The sequence below is a fragment of the Coenobita brevimanus genome, chromosome 59 (genome assembly GCF_032717465.1).
Source record: "Coenobita brevimanus isolate Jiangsu-jjx chromosome 59, ASM3271746v2, whole genome shotgun sequence".
Lineage (NCBI taxonomy): Eukaryota > Metazoa > Arthropoda > Malacostraca > Decapoda > Coenobitidae > Coenobita > Coenobita brevimanus.
Window position 1 is genome coordinate 22256569 of NC_137012.1, and position 14098 is coordinate 22270666.

At 41.1% G+C, this 14098-nt stretch overlaps 1 protein-coding gene across 1 annotated transcript; it reads right to left on the bottom strand.

The window, feature by feature from the left end:
* Positions 1 to 10390: 10390 nt before the first annotated feature.
* Positions 10391 to 14087, bottom strand: Tim10 (translocase of inner membrane 10). The gene is made up of 2 exons (XM_080274700.1): positions 13915 to 14087; positions 10391 to 11028 (listed from the first exon to the last, which is right to left on the bottom strand). The coding sequence occupies exons 1-2, from the start codon at positions 14085 to 14087 to the stop codon at positions 10911 to 10913; spliced, it is 291 nt and encodes a 96-aa protein (XP_080130826.1). The 3' UTR covers positions 10391 to 10910.
* Between the last annotated feature and the right edge of the window lie 11 nt (positions 14088 to 14098).

A 14098-nucleotide genomic window follows, 5' to 3' on the forward strand; every position in this document is an offset into this window, starting at 1 on the left:
GTTAACCGTTACTCCCAGTCCTTCATTTATACAACAGGGCAACTCTGGAACTGTCTCCCTCTGTCTGTATTTCCTACTTCCTATGATCTTCAGTCATTCAAACGCGGTGTGTCCAGGCATCTCGAAATGAACGGATCTTGAATTTGGCTCTCTTTTGTTTTGTTTTTTTTCTTGGAAGGAACGGTTTGTGGGCTCCTGGCCTTTGGTTCCTTCTTCCTTGCATTTATCCAAAAAAAAAAAAAGTTTACAGGCTTGGGTCAGGGTCTATCTTTCCATGCAAAGCATGTTTGGCACAAACCAGTCCTACATAAATCGAGGATCTGTTGTTCTTTGTTTTAGGCAAAGACCTAGGTCTTGGGGATCAGCTGGAGTAGTGGCTCCCAACATGGGGGCCATAGGGTTATCATCTTAAATAGCTGGGCTGATATCCATAAAGCATTTTAGAACTAAAAGTTACTTTCAAAGTTACTATTTTGCTTCCAAGTGCTACCACCCACTTCCAAGTTATTCATAAAAGCTTCTATCCCTTAATAGTTCTTTTAAAGCTGAAGATTTTTAGAAGATCCCATGGAGGTCTTAAACCATTTGAAGCATGACTGTGACTGATGAATTGCTCAAACTCTTGACAAACTGGAAAGGATATTTTCAGACTAACAGTCTGATGTTCACTGAATAAAATGACTTGCTTGAAAAATGGTTGGCTTGTTATTAATAATGAAAGGTTAAGTGTCAGTGTAGTAGGTAATCGCACAATGCTTTGCAATGAAAGTTATTAGTTCATCATACTTTATGACATAAATGAAGTATGGAAAGGGGTGTGGAGAACTGAGTTCAACAAATGGAAAAATTATGTCCCACGGAAGTAGGAGAAAAGAGCATATCCAGGCCGAACTCAAAGCAGGAAATAAACAAAAAAGCAAAAGTAAAGAAATGGGAAGTTCCAAGTCAGCACCATATTGTGACAACTGCAAACAGCATACATATATAAGATGATGCAACCATCATAATTTTATGGCAAAGGAAATGAGCAGTGTATATTTTCAAGTACACAACTCTTACATGGAAGAACACATTTACACAAGTTGCCCCTAAGGTGTTGTCCCACATGTTTCCTACACTGCTAATGTTGTGTCTGTAGCTCACTGTGGGATTTTTTATACAGCGTTCCATAACGTGCTTTATGTTGTGTGGGCCTGTTTTACGAGAGGGGTATGTGTCACCTATGATTCCACCCAACCCAAATCCAGGCAGACAAATGAGTTTTGAGTGATGATCTGATTTAAGTTAGCTATGTGAACTCAGTCAGCACTATTTTAGGATATCTCTGATGTGTGGATGTCAGGAGGGGAGCTTGTAGTAATGTGTTCTCATTGAGGTATTGTACTGTCCAGTATGTGAAATGGATATGCAGATGTTTATTTATTGCAAATGTCTGGAGATGGTATGTTGCCGAAGAGGGTCTGATAATGTTAGTGTGGTGACTGTTTTGTGCTGTGTGGCTCAGTCATATAATGACAGGAGTGTTGTGTGTTATCACAAGCTGCCACATAGAACTGTATGACTCTCCTATGTCACCATATTCTCTAACAGGCAGACTTTGGCTTAATAATGAAAGTAAGCTGTAAGAATGGTATTAATGCAGCAAATGATGGTGTATAGTGTTGTCTTTCTGTACGGTCTGCAAAGTATTGTAGTGGATGTCAGATATGATGGGGACTCATGCCAGGGAGGTATATAGTTTTTTTTTTTTTTTTTTTTTTTTTTAAAAGTATTGTAGTGGATGTCAGATATGATGGGGACTCATGCCAGGGAGGTATAGAATATATTCTTTTTTTTTTTTTTTTTTTTTTTTTTTTTTTTGAGAGCTTCTTTCTTCATGCCCAAAGACTGACCCTCTAATTGCCCTGAGTGCACTGAGTCTAGGGATGCACCGCCATTTGATGTCTTGTTTGTAGTCCTTACGAGCGAATCCATTATCATATTTCACTCCTACCCCCCTGGGGGTAGGGTTTTTTTTCAAGAATACTCCCCCAGTATCCCTGCTTGTCGTAAAAGGCGACTAAACGGGTTGGTGGAGGGTTAGTGCCCCTCCCCGGAAAACAATTAACTAAAAAGACAAACAATAAGCCTCGGACAAGGACTGACCAAAGGATGACAACCAAGGACCGGACAAAGGACATGGTTATCGGAACTTGGAATGTAAGGGGAGTGAATGATGAGGCGAAAGAGAAAAAGATTGTCCAGGTGCTTGAGGGTGCGAAAGTTGATGTATGCGGAATAACTGAAACGAAATGGAGAGGTGAGAGTGTGAGAGAATGGGAGTATGGATGGGGTGTATGTGCAGGAGTAGGTGAGGATGAGAGGACAAAAGAGGGAGTATGTATAATTGTGAGTCAAAGATGGAAGAAGAGCATAAGAGAGTATGGATCAGTTGGGTCAAGGATTGTGTGGGTAAGATTGATAGTTGGAATACAAATGTGGGCGATTGTGTGTGTGTATGCGCCAATGCAAGATCGTGCAAGCAGAGTGAGAGAAGAGTTCTGGACAAATGAGGAAGTGTGCATGGAAAAGTTTGGAAGGAATGAAAGAGTGTTTCTGATTGGTGATATGAATGGTAAAGTAGGGAATGTGAAGGTGGATGGAATAGTTGGTGAGTGGGGTGTGCCTGCTGAGATAGATGAGAATGGGAGTGCGTTAGTGGACATTTGTGCTGGGAGGGGGTTGGTGATAGCCAATACCCTCTTCAGGCACAAGATGATCCACAGGTATACATGGCAAGTGATGAGAAGGGTGGGTGGTGAACTAAATGAAAGGAAGGCAATGATTGATTATGTGTGTGTGGATGAAAAGATGCAAAAATGTGTAATGGATGCAAGAGCTTATAGAGGTTGGGGGAGTGGACTTTCTGACCACTACTTGGTGGTGGCCAGAATCAAGGTCCAATTAGGATGGAGAAATAGAAGAAGGGAGGGACGAGAAGAAGGAGTATTTGTAAGGCGAGTGGAAAGGTTACAAGAGGATGAGAAAAAGGCAGAGTATAAGAGTGAAGTGGAGGAACGATTGGGCAAATATGAATTGGAGCAGATGGGGGATGTGGAAGGTGTGTGCAGGATATTTACAGAAGAAATATGTGCAGCATGTGATGTGGTGTGTGGGATGAAGAGAGGACGGAGGGGTGTGCAAGGAACAGTGTGGTGGAACGAAGAGGTGAGGCAGGCTGTGGCAAAAAAGAAGAAAGCATACAATGAATGGATGAGAAATAGGGGCGTGGAAGAAGTTGAGAGGCGGTAGAGAGCGTTATATGTAGAACGAAAGAAAGAGGTGAAAAGATTAGTAAGAGAGAGTAAGAAGAGAGTGGATAAGGAATTTGGAAAGAACTTGAATGTAAAGTGGAGGGACTGTAAGAAAATGTTTTGGAGAGAGGTGAAAAGAGTAAGACAGGATGGAAGTTAGTAGGGGAGTGAAAGACAAAATTGGTAGATTACTAGTGGAGAAGGGAGAAAAAGTGGGCAGATGGAGAGAACACTTTAAGGAACTGTTGAACATAGAGGATGGAAGTAATGCGAGTATAAGTGACTTGGGAATGGCTGGGAGGAGGAGGAGGGAGGTGAGAAGACAGGAAGAAATCAGTAGGATAAAAGTTGTGGAAGCAATGAAGAAAGTTAAATTGGGGAAAGCCCAAGGAATTGATGGAGTGTGTGGTGAAATGCTGAAGTATGGGGGAGAGATAGTAGTAGAATGGACGTGGAAAATGTGCAGATTGGCCTGGGAGGAAGGTAGAGTCCCAGAGGATTGGAAGTCAGGTATAATTATTCCCTTGTACAAAGGAAATGGGGAAAAAGAAGTGTGTGGTAATCATAGGGGCATCTGTCTTCTTAGTATAATAGGAAAAGTGTATGGTAGGATACTTACTGACTGAGTTAGAGAAAGAACAGAGGAATTAGTTGGAGAAGAACAGGGAGGCTTTAGGAAGGGAAGAGGTTGTGTAGATCAGGTATTCATTCTTAGATCTTTAGTGGAAAAGTTTCTAGAGAAGGGAAAGAAGTTGTAGGCTTTCATGGATTTGGAGAAAGCATATGACAGGGTGGATAGACAAGGATTGCGGAAAGTATTAAGAATATATGGAGTAGATGGGAAGTTGTTGAATGCTGTGAAGAGTATGCATGACGGTGATAAGGCTGCAGTGCGTGTGGATGGTGAACTGAGTGAATTTTTCTCTTTGAAGGTTGGGTTGAAACAGGGATGTGCCATGTCTCCATGGTTGTTCAATCTGTACATGGATGGGGTAATAAGAGGTACAAGGTAGGGTAGTGGATGTTGGAGTGGCCCTGGTGAGAGAGGGTAGTGTTTGGAAACTCTCTGTACTGTTGTTTGCAGATGATACTGTGTTATTGAGTGAAGACGAAGGAGAGCTGCAAGGCTTGGTGGATGAGTTTGGAAGAAAGTGTAAGAACGGAATCTAAAGGTGAATGTAGGGAAGAGTAAAGTGATGGTCTCTGAGAGAGGTGAAGTCAGTGAATGTACAGCGAGGTTGGATGGTTAGGAATTGGAAAATGTGAGTACGTTTAAGTACTTGGGTAGTGTGATGAGTAAGGATGGAGGTTTGGAGGGTGAAGTGCTTGAAAGGGTACAGCAGGGAAGAAAGGTTGCTGGTTCCTTGAAAGCAGTGATAAGAAGCAGGGAAGTGAGAATGGAAATGAAAAAGTTACTAAATGACAGTATTGTGATACCAACTCTAACATATGGAAGTGAAGCTTGGACACTGCTGGAAGGACACAAGTCAAGAGTGAGAGCAGTGGAAATGAGTTATTTAAGAGGGGCCTGTGGAGTCACATGGAGAGACAGGTTGACAAATGAGAATATAAAGGAGCATTGTGGTGTGGATGTGGATGTGATAGGAAGCGTCAGAAGGAACACACTGAGGTGGTTTGGCCATGTGGAGAGGATGGAGGGTGAAAGACTGATGAAGAGAGTATATGAGTGAGGTGGAGGGGGGAAGAGGGAGGGGAAGGCTGAGGATGAGATGGAGGGATGGGGTGGAGAGATATATGAGAGGGGGGGGGTTGAGTTGGGAGTGGGGCAGTGAAATGGCGGGGGACAGGGCAACGTGGAGGCGATTTGTTTGTGGCCACCCCATACGGGATTGAGGCATCTGGCAATAGATAGATAGATAGATAGATCTTAGTGGAGGGTGTGTGTGGTGTGAATACATTGTTTAGTGTAATGTTGGGATGTGCCTGTGCTCATGTTTGCTGCTGGAGAAGACTTTGGGAGTGAATTTGGCTGCAGAGATTGTCAGTCTGTTGCCCTCAACCCATGCTTGAAGTGTGGTGAGGTAGTTTTGTTGCACTGTACACGGCAAAAAACAAAATGTTCCTGAATATCCTTATTTGTCTTTGATTCATCATATCAATCCATATGCACTTCTCAGATACAGTAACTCATTTTCACTCATCTCACTCCTTACTTGTGTCCATTCAGCAAAGTTCACCTTCTTAAACTGCCATCTGTTAATGTTTACCCCACAAGTTATTAACCCTTCCAATATGAGAGGTCTCCCCAAAGCAGAAACAAACAGTCGAGCATTACAGTAATAAGAATAAAATATAAAAATAGACTACACAAATAATGGAGAATGTTTCTAATCCATTCACTATACCCAGAGATCTCCTGTAGGCTATTACCAACAATGGAAGTAAGAATACATTAAAACTGATGTCACTGACTTACACAAGTTTCACTAGGTCCCCAAGATTACCCAGAGACCTAGTTGTATTTATTTTCAGAGACCTAGTTGTATTTATTTTTAAATACAATGTTTGTCATTTATTCTTGGTTAGTATAAGTAAACTTTACCAAGCTGGAAAAAGTGAAAAATCTGGGAAACATAATTCCTTCTGCAATCGAGCTATGAAGAATTTAACTTCATTATACGGTACTGTACTGTATTGAAAACTCAATGAACATCAGACCTTCCCAGAAGCTTTTGTATGTACAATACTTAACTACTAGCTCTGCTATAGCTTTTGCAGTGGCTAAGGTCCATTTTATTTCTATTTATTTATTTATCTTTTTCCACTAGCTTGTATTTTATTTAGTGTATGTAGCTCATGTAGTGTGTTTGGTTAGGAATATTAAAATGTGTGTGGTTTTGTGATGATAGCAATTAGCAAGCAATGTACAGCCTGGTGTTACACAGAAGCTAAAAGAGCAGGGGAGGAAAGAAAAAAGAAGTCCCTTGATTTTTTTTTTTTTTTAAGCAAGGAAGAAGGACCAAAGGCCAGAAGCCAGCAAACTGTTCCTTCCAAGAAAAAGCAAAAACAATACAAAAGTGAGCCAAATTCAAGATCCGTTCATTTTGAGATCCCTGGACACACTGCATTTGAAAGACTGGAGATCATGGGAAGTAGGAAATACAAACAGACGGAGACAGTTCCCAAGTTGACCTGTTGCATAAATGAAGGACTGGAAGTAACAGTTAACTAGCATTAGATAACTGGACAGAAAAGGGATGAGAGTTTGTTGCTAGACGGGTGCTACGCACCTGTCGTAAAGGTGGAGGGATGCAAGCAGACGGTTCAGAAGAGCAGTGACTATTGAAGCAGTGACATAAAAGGAATAAAGATGCATGCAACAGTGTCAAAAATGTGAAAGTAATATAAGTATCTGTCCTATTAATACACATGCAAAGAGACTAGTGTATATATAGCCAGATGCCATAATGCTGTAAAGGGTGGCTGTTTGTCTCTAGAGTTAGTTGTTTTACAGGGAGGGAAACTAATCCTTACTGACACATAAAGAACACGTATGGGTTGGTTGTATGGTTACCACCCAGCTTTGTAAATGGTTTCCTGGCTTACTAGAAACCATTAACTTTGTCATTCAATCCAATGCCGCCTGAAAAGGAAAAAGTAATAAAAAATAACAGGAAAGACAGGAGAAACAGGAAGAGAGGAGGGCAGACACAGAAAAAGAATGATGAAGGCAAAGAAAGAAGTAGGCAGCACTACATCAAGTGAGTGGATAAGGGTTGCCACAAAAGGTAAATGAGCAGTTTGGAAGAAAATGAAACTACAGTAGGCCTGTGAGCATCATCATTCCAGTTTGCACTAATCATGATCTGTGTGACACCATAAACCATACCCTATATCAGTCAGCAGAGTAACTCTCTGTTAACAAGGCAAAATTCTTACTGCACTCCATTTGAAGTTCCCGTGTGGTGACAGATGCCAACATGGCCGCCATGCCTGCGCATTCAACCTTCACCTCCTCAGTCCTGCCCCATACCCTCCCTCTTGCCTTCTCGCCTACACAAAGCATGTCTTCCCTGTGCCATGGTGTGCTGTCAATGTTTTCCCTGTGTCCAAGTGCTACTAATGCTAAACGAAAGCATACCAGAAAAGTCAATCTTATAAGAAAAAGAAAGAAATGCTAAGCAGGCCTGACAGTGATGAGCATGTGGTGGAGGTGACTAACCACTTCAGTATTAGTGAGTCAACTGTGCGCACAGTGAGAAAAGATCGAGAGAAAATAAAGCATGCAATGCACTTAGCTAGTATCAATGATGTTTGTAAGCAGGCTCATGTGCATAATGATGTGTTAGTAAAAATGGAAAAAGTGCTGTACACACACATGTGTGCCCAGCATGAAGCTAATATGACAGTGGAGAGCATTATGATTCATAAAAAGGCACTAGAAACCTATGCCATGCCGCCTAAACAACTCTCCATCACTCTTCATGGTGAGTACCTTGCTCGGCAGTTTAGACACTAAATAACCCTTTCTTTTGCCCAGTGAAGTTTGTAGAGGCTGTAAGTGTACTACAATTAATGTTTGGTATGCTCAGGAGGGAGTAAAAAATTTTTAAGAGGGTCAGAGGGAAAACTATGGGAAAATTTTTTGGACATTTCCAGAACTATTTGTCCTTATTGTTTCATTGTACCCATCTACATGGTTTCTATTTGTGCGGCAAAATCCCCAGACCCACTAAACACTTTGCTTGGCGGGCACTATAATCTGTAAATATGAAGCTAATTTTGAAAAAGATTTAAAAATGTAGAAATGGGGGTGGAAAAAAGTGACAAAACGAAGGAAGAGAATGTAAGAATACTACAGTTGCGGCGCACGAATCTGAGGTTGTCATTATCGTACCCTGGCAACCTGCCATTCAAAAGTACATCCGATTTCGTCTCATACATGAATCATATTATTATGCATGAATATTATTATACACGAATCACACGCGTCTTATACTATACAAGAAATCGGACAAACTGGTAAGGGGTAGGTTGCCAGGGCACGATATTAATAACCTCAGAGTGCCTTGCCATGATTATAACATACGAAGGTGAAGTAAGGAGCAGACAGATGGAACATTCTGAAAGGCAGAGGAATGGGACTGGTGAGAGGTAAGCAGTGGTAAACTTGACTGGATTTGGTGGTATGCAGAGAAGGAATACGCTACTGGAAAGTGAGGAATTTGGCAGAAGTGAAGATTGCTGTGAAACTGTGGAAAAATGGGAAGGCATCAGGTGCTGATAAAGTGTAAGCAAGATAATAAAGTATTGTGTACAGATTGTACAAAAATATCAGAGATTAAAGTTGATCAGTCAAACACACTGTTCCTTCACAGATGCCCTGCAACAAGGAATGGTTGTAACAAAAATGGCTCCAAGCTACTTTATCTTCAAATACTTCTCTCACTCTCACAGGCTTTCTTTCTCCTCCTTCTCTCTCATCAACAAACTGCTTTGCTCTGTTCTTCTATACTGCATAAGATTTGCCTCTACAAAAACTACCCTCTACCTCGCTTTCACAAAGTTTCATTGGCATTCTTTTTTATGCCCATACCACCTCCATATTCCCTTCTTATCCACTCAGTAATTCCACATCTCATACCAGCACAAATCCTTCTGGTCGCTTTCTGCTCTCAGAGGGCATATATCTAAACTTCTCCCCCATGCCAGGGTACTTGGATGGAGCGATAAGACATGAATTAAAAGAAAAAACTTTGATAATAGTGTGGCTTTAATATTTTGGGTGGTAAAAATAATTAGCTGCTGAACATCCTCCCTTGGAAACAGTTAGAGGCACTGAGGTGGTGGGGAAGCACAGACCGACATCCCTGCACGCTGTCAAACATACAGTTAACATGCATGAACTCTCTATTGCACGGAAGAGGCAAATAATTCAAGACATCCAGGAGGCTTATCTGACAGCCAACGTATCAATTTTTTTTGCTGCTACTGTACTTGCCAATACTGAACAACAGCTGTGTAGAGTTCTGTGATATCTATGAGCAGTATGCTTTCAAAGTAAATGTCAATGAGAGTAAAGTAACAGTTGCTGAGAGAGGTTAACTCTCAATGTTCTGTTCTGAAAGAAGAGATCCTTGAATTGTTGACAGAATTTATGTATGTGGGTGCAGTGACAGAAGAGAGGTGAATATGTAAAGGAAGTGAAAAGTAAACTGGTACAGAGAAGGAAAGTGGCTGGTGCTATGAAGGCCTTAATAAGAAATAGTTCTGAATGTGGCAGCTGCAAGAGGAGTGCATGAAGGAGTAATTCCCACATTTAAAGCCCATATTACCACATGCATTGTGAGGTATGAAAATGGAAAGTCAAGAGTTAGCAGCGGAGATGGGTTTATTGAAAAATCTGCATGGAGTGCTGAGTGGATAGGATAAGAAATACAGTAATGCAATTCATGAAAGATGTGGAGTATGAATATCTGCAGGGAAAAAAAAAAAAAAAAAAAAAAAAAAAAAAAAAAAAAACTAAGCATGCTTGGAGGGTATTGCTACACGGAACGCATGGACATTAATGAGGTGGGTATATGTGCCTGAGTCCAAAGGTTGGAGGAGGCATGGCTGGCCAAGAAAGAAAGGTATAGTAAATGAGTGCGTGAAAAAATTAAGTATGGAGATTGATGATCCTAGGGAACTAACTGAATGGATGAATTAAGTACCAAGTGTTTGGCCCTCTCTTTTTGCCTTAACAGTCGTCAAACTCAGTGTGAATGGTAATATGAAGCATATAAGGAAAAGTGTCTGTAATGCAGAGTTAGGATTCCGGGAGTTTGAAAGGTGAGTGAACAAGTGTGTGATCAATTTCACTGGACATGCTGCTGATTAATTTTCCCACTATCATGTTTCTTCTTTTTCCTTGCTTTCAAGACCCTACCTCACACCACCAGGGGTGGGTAAGAGGTAGGATGATGATGATGATGATGATGATGATGATGATGAAGTTCTCTGACTTGACATTTTAAGATCTCCCTTAAACCCCGCAAGTCAGATGATGCCTTGATGATGCCCCCCCCCCCTTTTTTTTTAATACTAACTACTGCAAGATTTTTTTAAATACTTAGAGTGACATCTCTGACCGAACGGTTTACCAAACAACTTCTGTGCAACATCAGCTTCACTTAAATTTATACCAGGGTATACAGATATGGCTACTTAAAAACCATCTTTAATATTATTGTGCTGACAACTTACAAAGAAAATCTGAGGTATTAGAAGGTATATATGGGGATGTACCAGTAATATAACCTGCACAACTATAAACCGTAACATTTATACGTTAACAAAATTACATGTACAGTACTGTTCATGCATGTTGTCTTGCAATAACATATTTCAGCATTCATATGGTTTAAACCTGGTAGTTTCACTACTACAAATTTCTAAAAATCAGCTTCATGAACATCACTGTGGTACAAAAAAAAAAAAAAAAAAAAAAAAAAAAAAAAAAAGTAATTATTTACACAACATCTATTCTCCCAAACATTTCTATAACTGATATCCCAGAGCAGAGGATCCATGTACTCATGCCAACCAATATGAGTGAAGAGTGATGTCTTGCTGTCCCCTGTCTTCTGGACATTACCTACTGATATTGAACAACAGTTACTTTAAAAGGCCTTGTTCAGCTGCTAATTTCTTCAGAGTCTCCTCATCTTGAGTGGACATCTTCTGTAGCTTCTTGCCAACTCTTTCATGGATTTCCCAGTATTTTGCCACACACCTGCAAAAGTATACATGAGGAAAGCAAAATGAAGAGTCCAGACAGTAATGTTTCACACAGAAGTGGGAAAACTGTATGATCCATTTAAAAAATTACAACAGACCCTATTATTAATATCTATCAATTCACAGTCAGATGCCTCATAATAGAAGGAATGATCACAAATGACCTGCCGCCATTTCACCCTCTCCCACACCATTAGGCTATCCTCTCCAACTTATCCTCACTCATATACCTTTCCCTCCCAACATTCCATCTTATCATCAGTCTCCCCCTACCTCCTATACACTCTCCTAGTCAATCTCTTCTTCTCCATTCTCTAAACATGGCCAAACCATTTCAAGGTACAGCACTCCCTCAACAGGCACATTCACAAACTCCAAAAAGTTACCAGTCTTCACCTGATAATATAATTTGAACAAAACCACTGTTTTGCAAATGTTTCCTTTATCACTTGGTTCATAAGTATAATTTTACAAACATATCTATTCAAAAAATGAGGAGAAGACGACTCAAAGCATTCAGGGCAACTACAGGACCAGCCTCTGGTCAACTAAGAGAAGCACTCCGTCCTTTGCCTCCCCAGTATGGGCTCCCATCCTACCTAATACCCACTACAACACCTTACAAACCATACAAAACAATGCCCAACACATCACCAATGACTGCATTAAAGCCACTCCCACAGTTCACTTACACTCTGAAGCAAAAGTCCTCAGAGACTAGCTACATATGAGAGTCACACAATCCTATGCAGCAGCTTGTGCTAATACACAACACCCCTGTCATTACATGACAGAGGCACACAACATACCTTGGCACATAAAACAATCACCACACAAACATTATCAAACTCTTTAAAACAATATCCCACCTCTACACATTCCAATGCTAGCAATAAAGAAACATCTACTTACACATGAAGGCCAATACAACATCTCAATTAGAACACTATACTACAAGCCCCCTCCTCCTGACATCCACCCAATGGTGTCCTTAAAGAGAGATTAATGAATTCATCTAGCTAGGCTTACAGCAAGACATCACTCAGCCACCCTCAACTACCAGCTTAGATCTGGGTTGGGTTTAATCACAGATGGCATGTGTCCAAACTGTAGAATTTGCCCACACAACATGGCACGCATAATGGAGCACTGTACAGTGCATGCTACACTAATATGAAAACCCAACATCAATAGTGTAGGGAACATAAGGGATAACCCCATACAGGCAGTGGCTTACCTGTGATCAATGGGTCTGCTCAATTAGACAGATTGAGTAGAGCAACAACAACAAAAACAAACAACTGCACTTTAGACAACGATTCTTGGCTTCACTTATTGCCCTTCAGGTTTTGTTCTTCAAGGTTTCAACATGTACTGTACAGAACAGCACAGTAATGCTGTCCAGGGTCCAGGAGAGACACCTTGGGACTGTGGTGATAGTCAATGTCACAGGTCCCTGACCTTTTGATCATTCTGGCACAGTACCCTCTCCCAAAGAAAAATGAAATAATAGCCATAGTACATGACAAATACACTAAATTGCTTACTGTGTTTATTCCTCCAATGACATTCTGTTCTTGCATGAGAAAAGACAATGGTACTGAACATTTACTTATTAAGCTCTTGACTTCCTTTCTGGACCCCTCATGGGCCTGGGCTCTGGTGTTTTGTTACCATTAGCACCCCCTCCCCTGGGTTCCTGCAGCTATCTTTCCATCTGGAATGGTGTGCAAGCTCGTAACTTCTAACATTCAAAACAAATACCTAGGTATTACAGGACTATAGTTCATGCATTATAAATTACTAGCATAATCATGATTCTTATTAACCCCTAAAGATCTATGCCGCACGATTGTGCTTTTGTGTAATTTGACACGCCAGCCTACCCCACACGATCGATAAAGACACACAAAAAACTGGGGGAGCGCAACTCTGCCCCTTTGGTTACGTATATGGGATCAGACCAATGAGAGCTAGAGTGTCTGGGGTGATATGGCGTGATTGGCCCCCTAAGGTGGGGGAGAAGGAACCTCCCACCACCATCATCACTTTACCTCCCTCAGCCCCATTGCATCATCTCCACATTGTCCCCTCCCAACCAACCATACCCAAACATACCCCCTACAGATGGTGTGCATAGCAACCCTTCTCCCCTCTCCCTCCTCCCCCTCCCACCTCCCCTATCCCTCCATCCTCCTCCCCCCTCCAGCCACACACACTCCACCTCCACTATTTGCCTGGCTTGTTTTGTTGCTATGGGCATATACCAGACTGACATTTCATGCCTAGGGAACACTTCACATTGACATTAGTTATGTATATATAATTAGTTACCAAAAATAATGCATTTTCTGTACATTTTCTGTTCTCACCCATGGGGGACTGGTAACGTTTTTGCATCTTTGATGGGTGATTGTGTGATAACTATTTGGTCAATCTGGCTGAAACATAAATTTTCAGGTGTGTAAATTCAGTCTCTTGAAACGTGGAAGAAAAATTTTTACCTTGGTGAAAGTCGAAAAATCAACCCTGTTTTGCAGCTGGAGGGACAGACCTGCTGAGCAAATTGTGTACTTTAGGGGTTAATGAAAGTATACTGTACTGTCATCTGGTCTAGTGAGTTAAGGCACTCTCAGCTGTGGTTCATAAGAGTCTAATTCCAATGGGTGGTGGTTGAGGTTTACTGCTCATGTAATGCCACTAAGGAACAGAAAACTAGTCACTCACTTCCTATGTCTGGATTGTGTAGCCTAGTCCTTGGCCCCTACATTCCTGACAGGACAATACAGGACCAGAATAATAGTGGTACAGAAAAATATATTACACATTAATTCACAGTCAGAAAAATAAATATTGTAAATACTAAAATAACTGAACTTACCTATCAATGCACACAGCCTCTCCTTTACCAATCTCAGAGTCTTTGTATTTTGTTGGGATGCACTTCTTATGACATGAGTTGGTCATTCTTGTGTACATGTCTGACATCATTTCAATCTCCAAGTCCTGAACTAGTTTCATCTGTTCCTCATTAAGTGGAGGTAGACCAGCCATCTTGAGGTCTG

Excerpts from the sequence above, each read along its gene's own strand:
- Tim10 (XM_080274700.1), bottom strand. The coding sequence starts at position 14,087 with ATGGCTGGTCTACCTCCACTTAATGAGGAACAGATGAAACTAGTTCAG. Across the intron at positions 11,029-13,914 it reads GAGGCTGTGTGCATTGATAG|GTGTGTGGCAAAATACTGGG; the intron begins GTAAGTTCAGTT and ends ATACTTTTGCAG.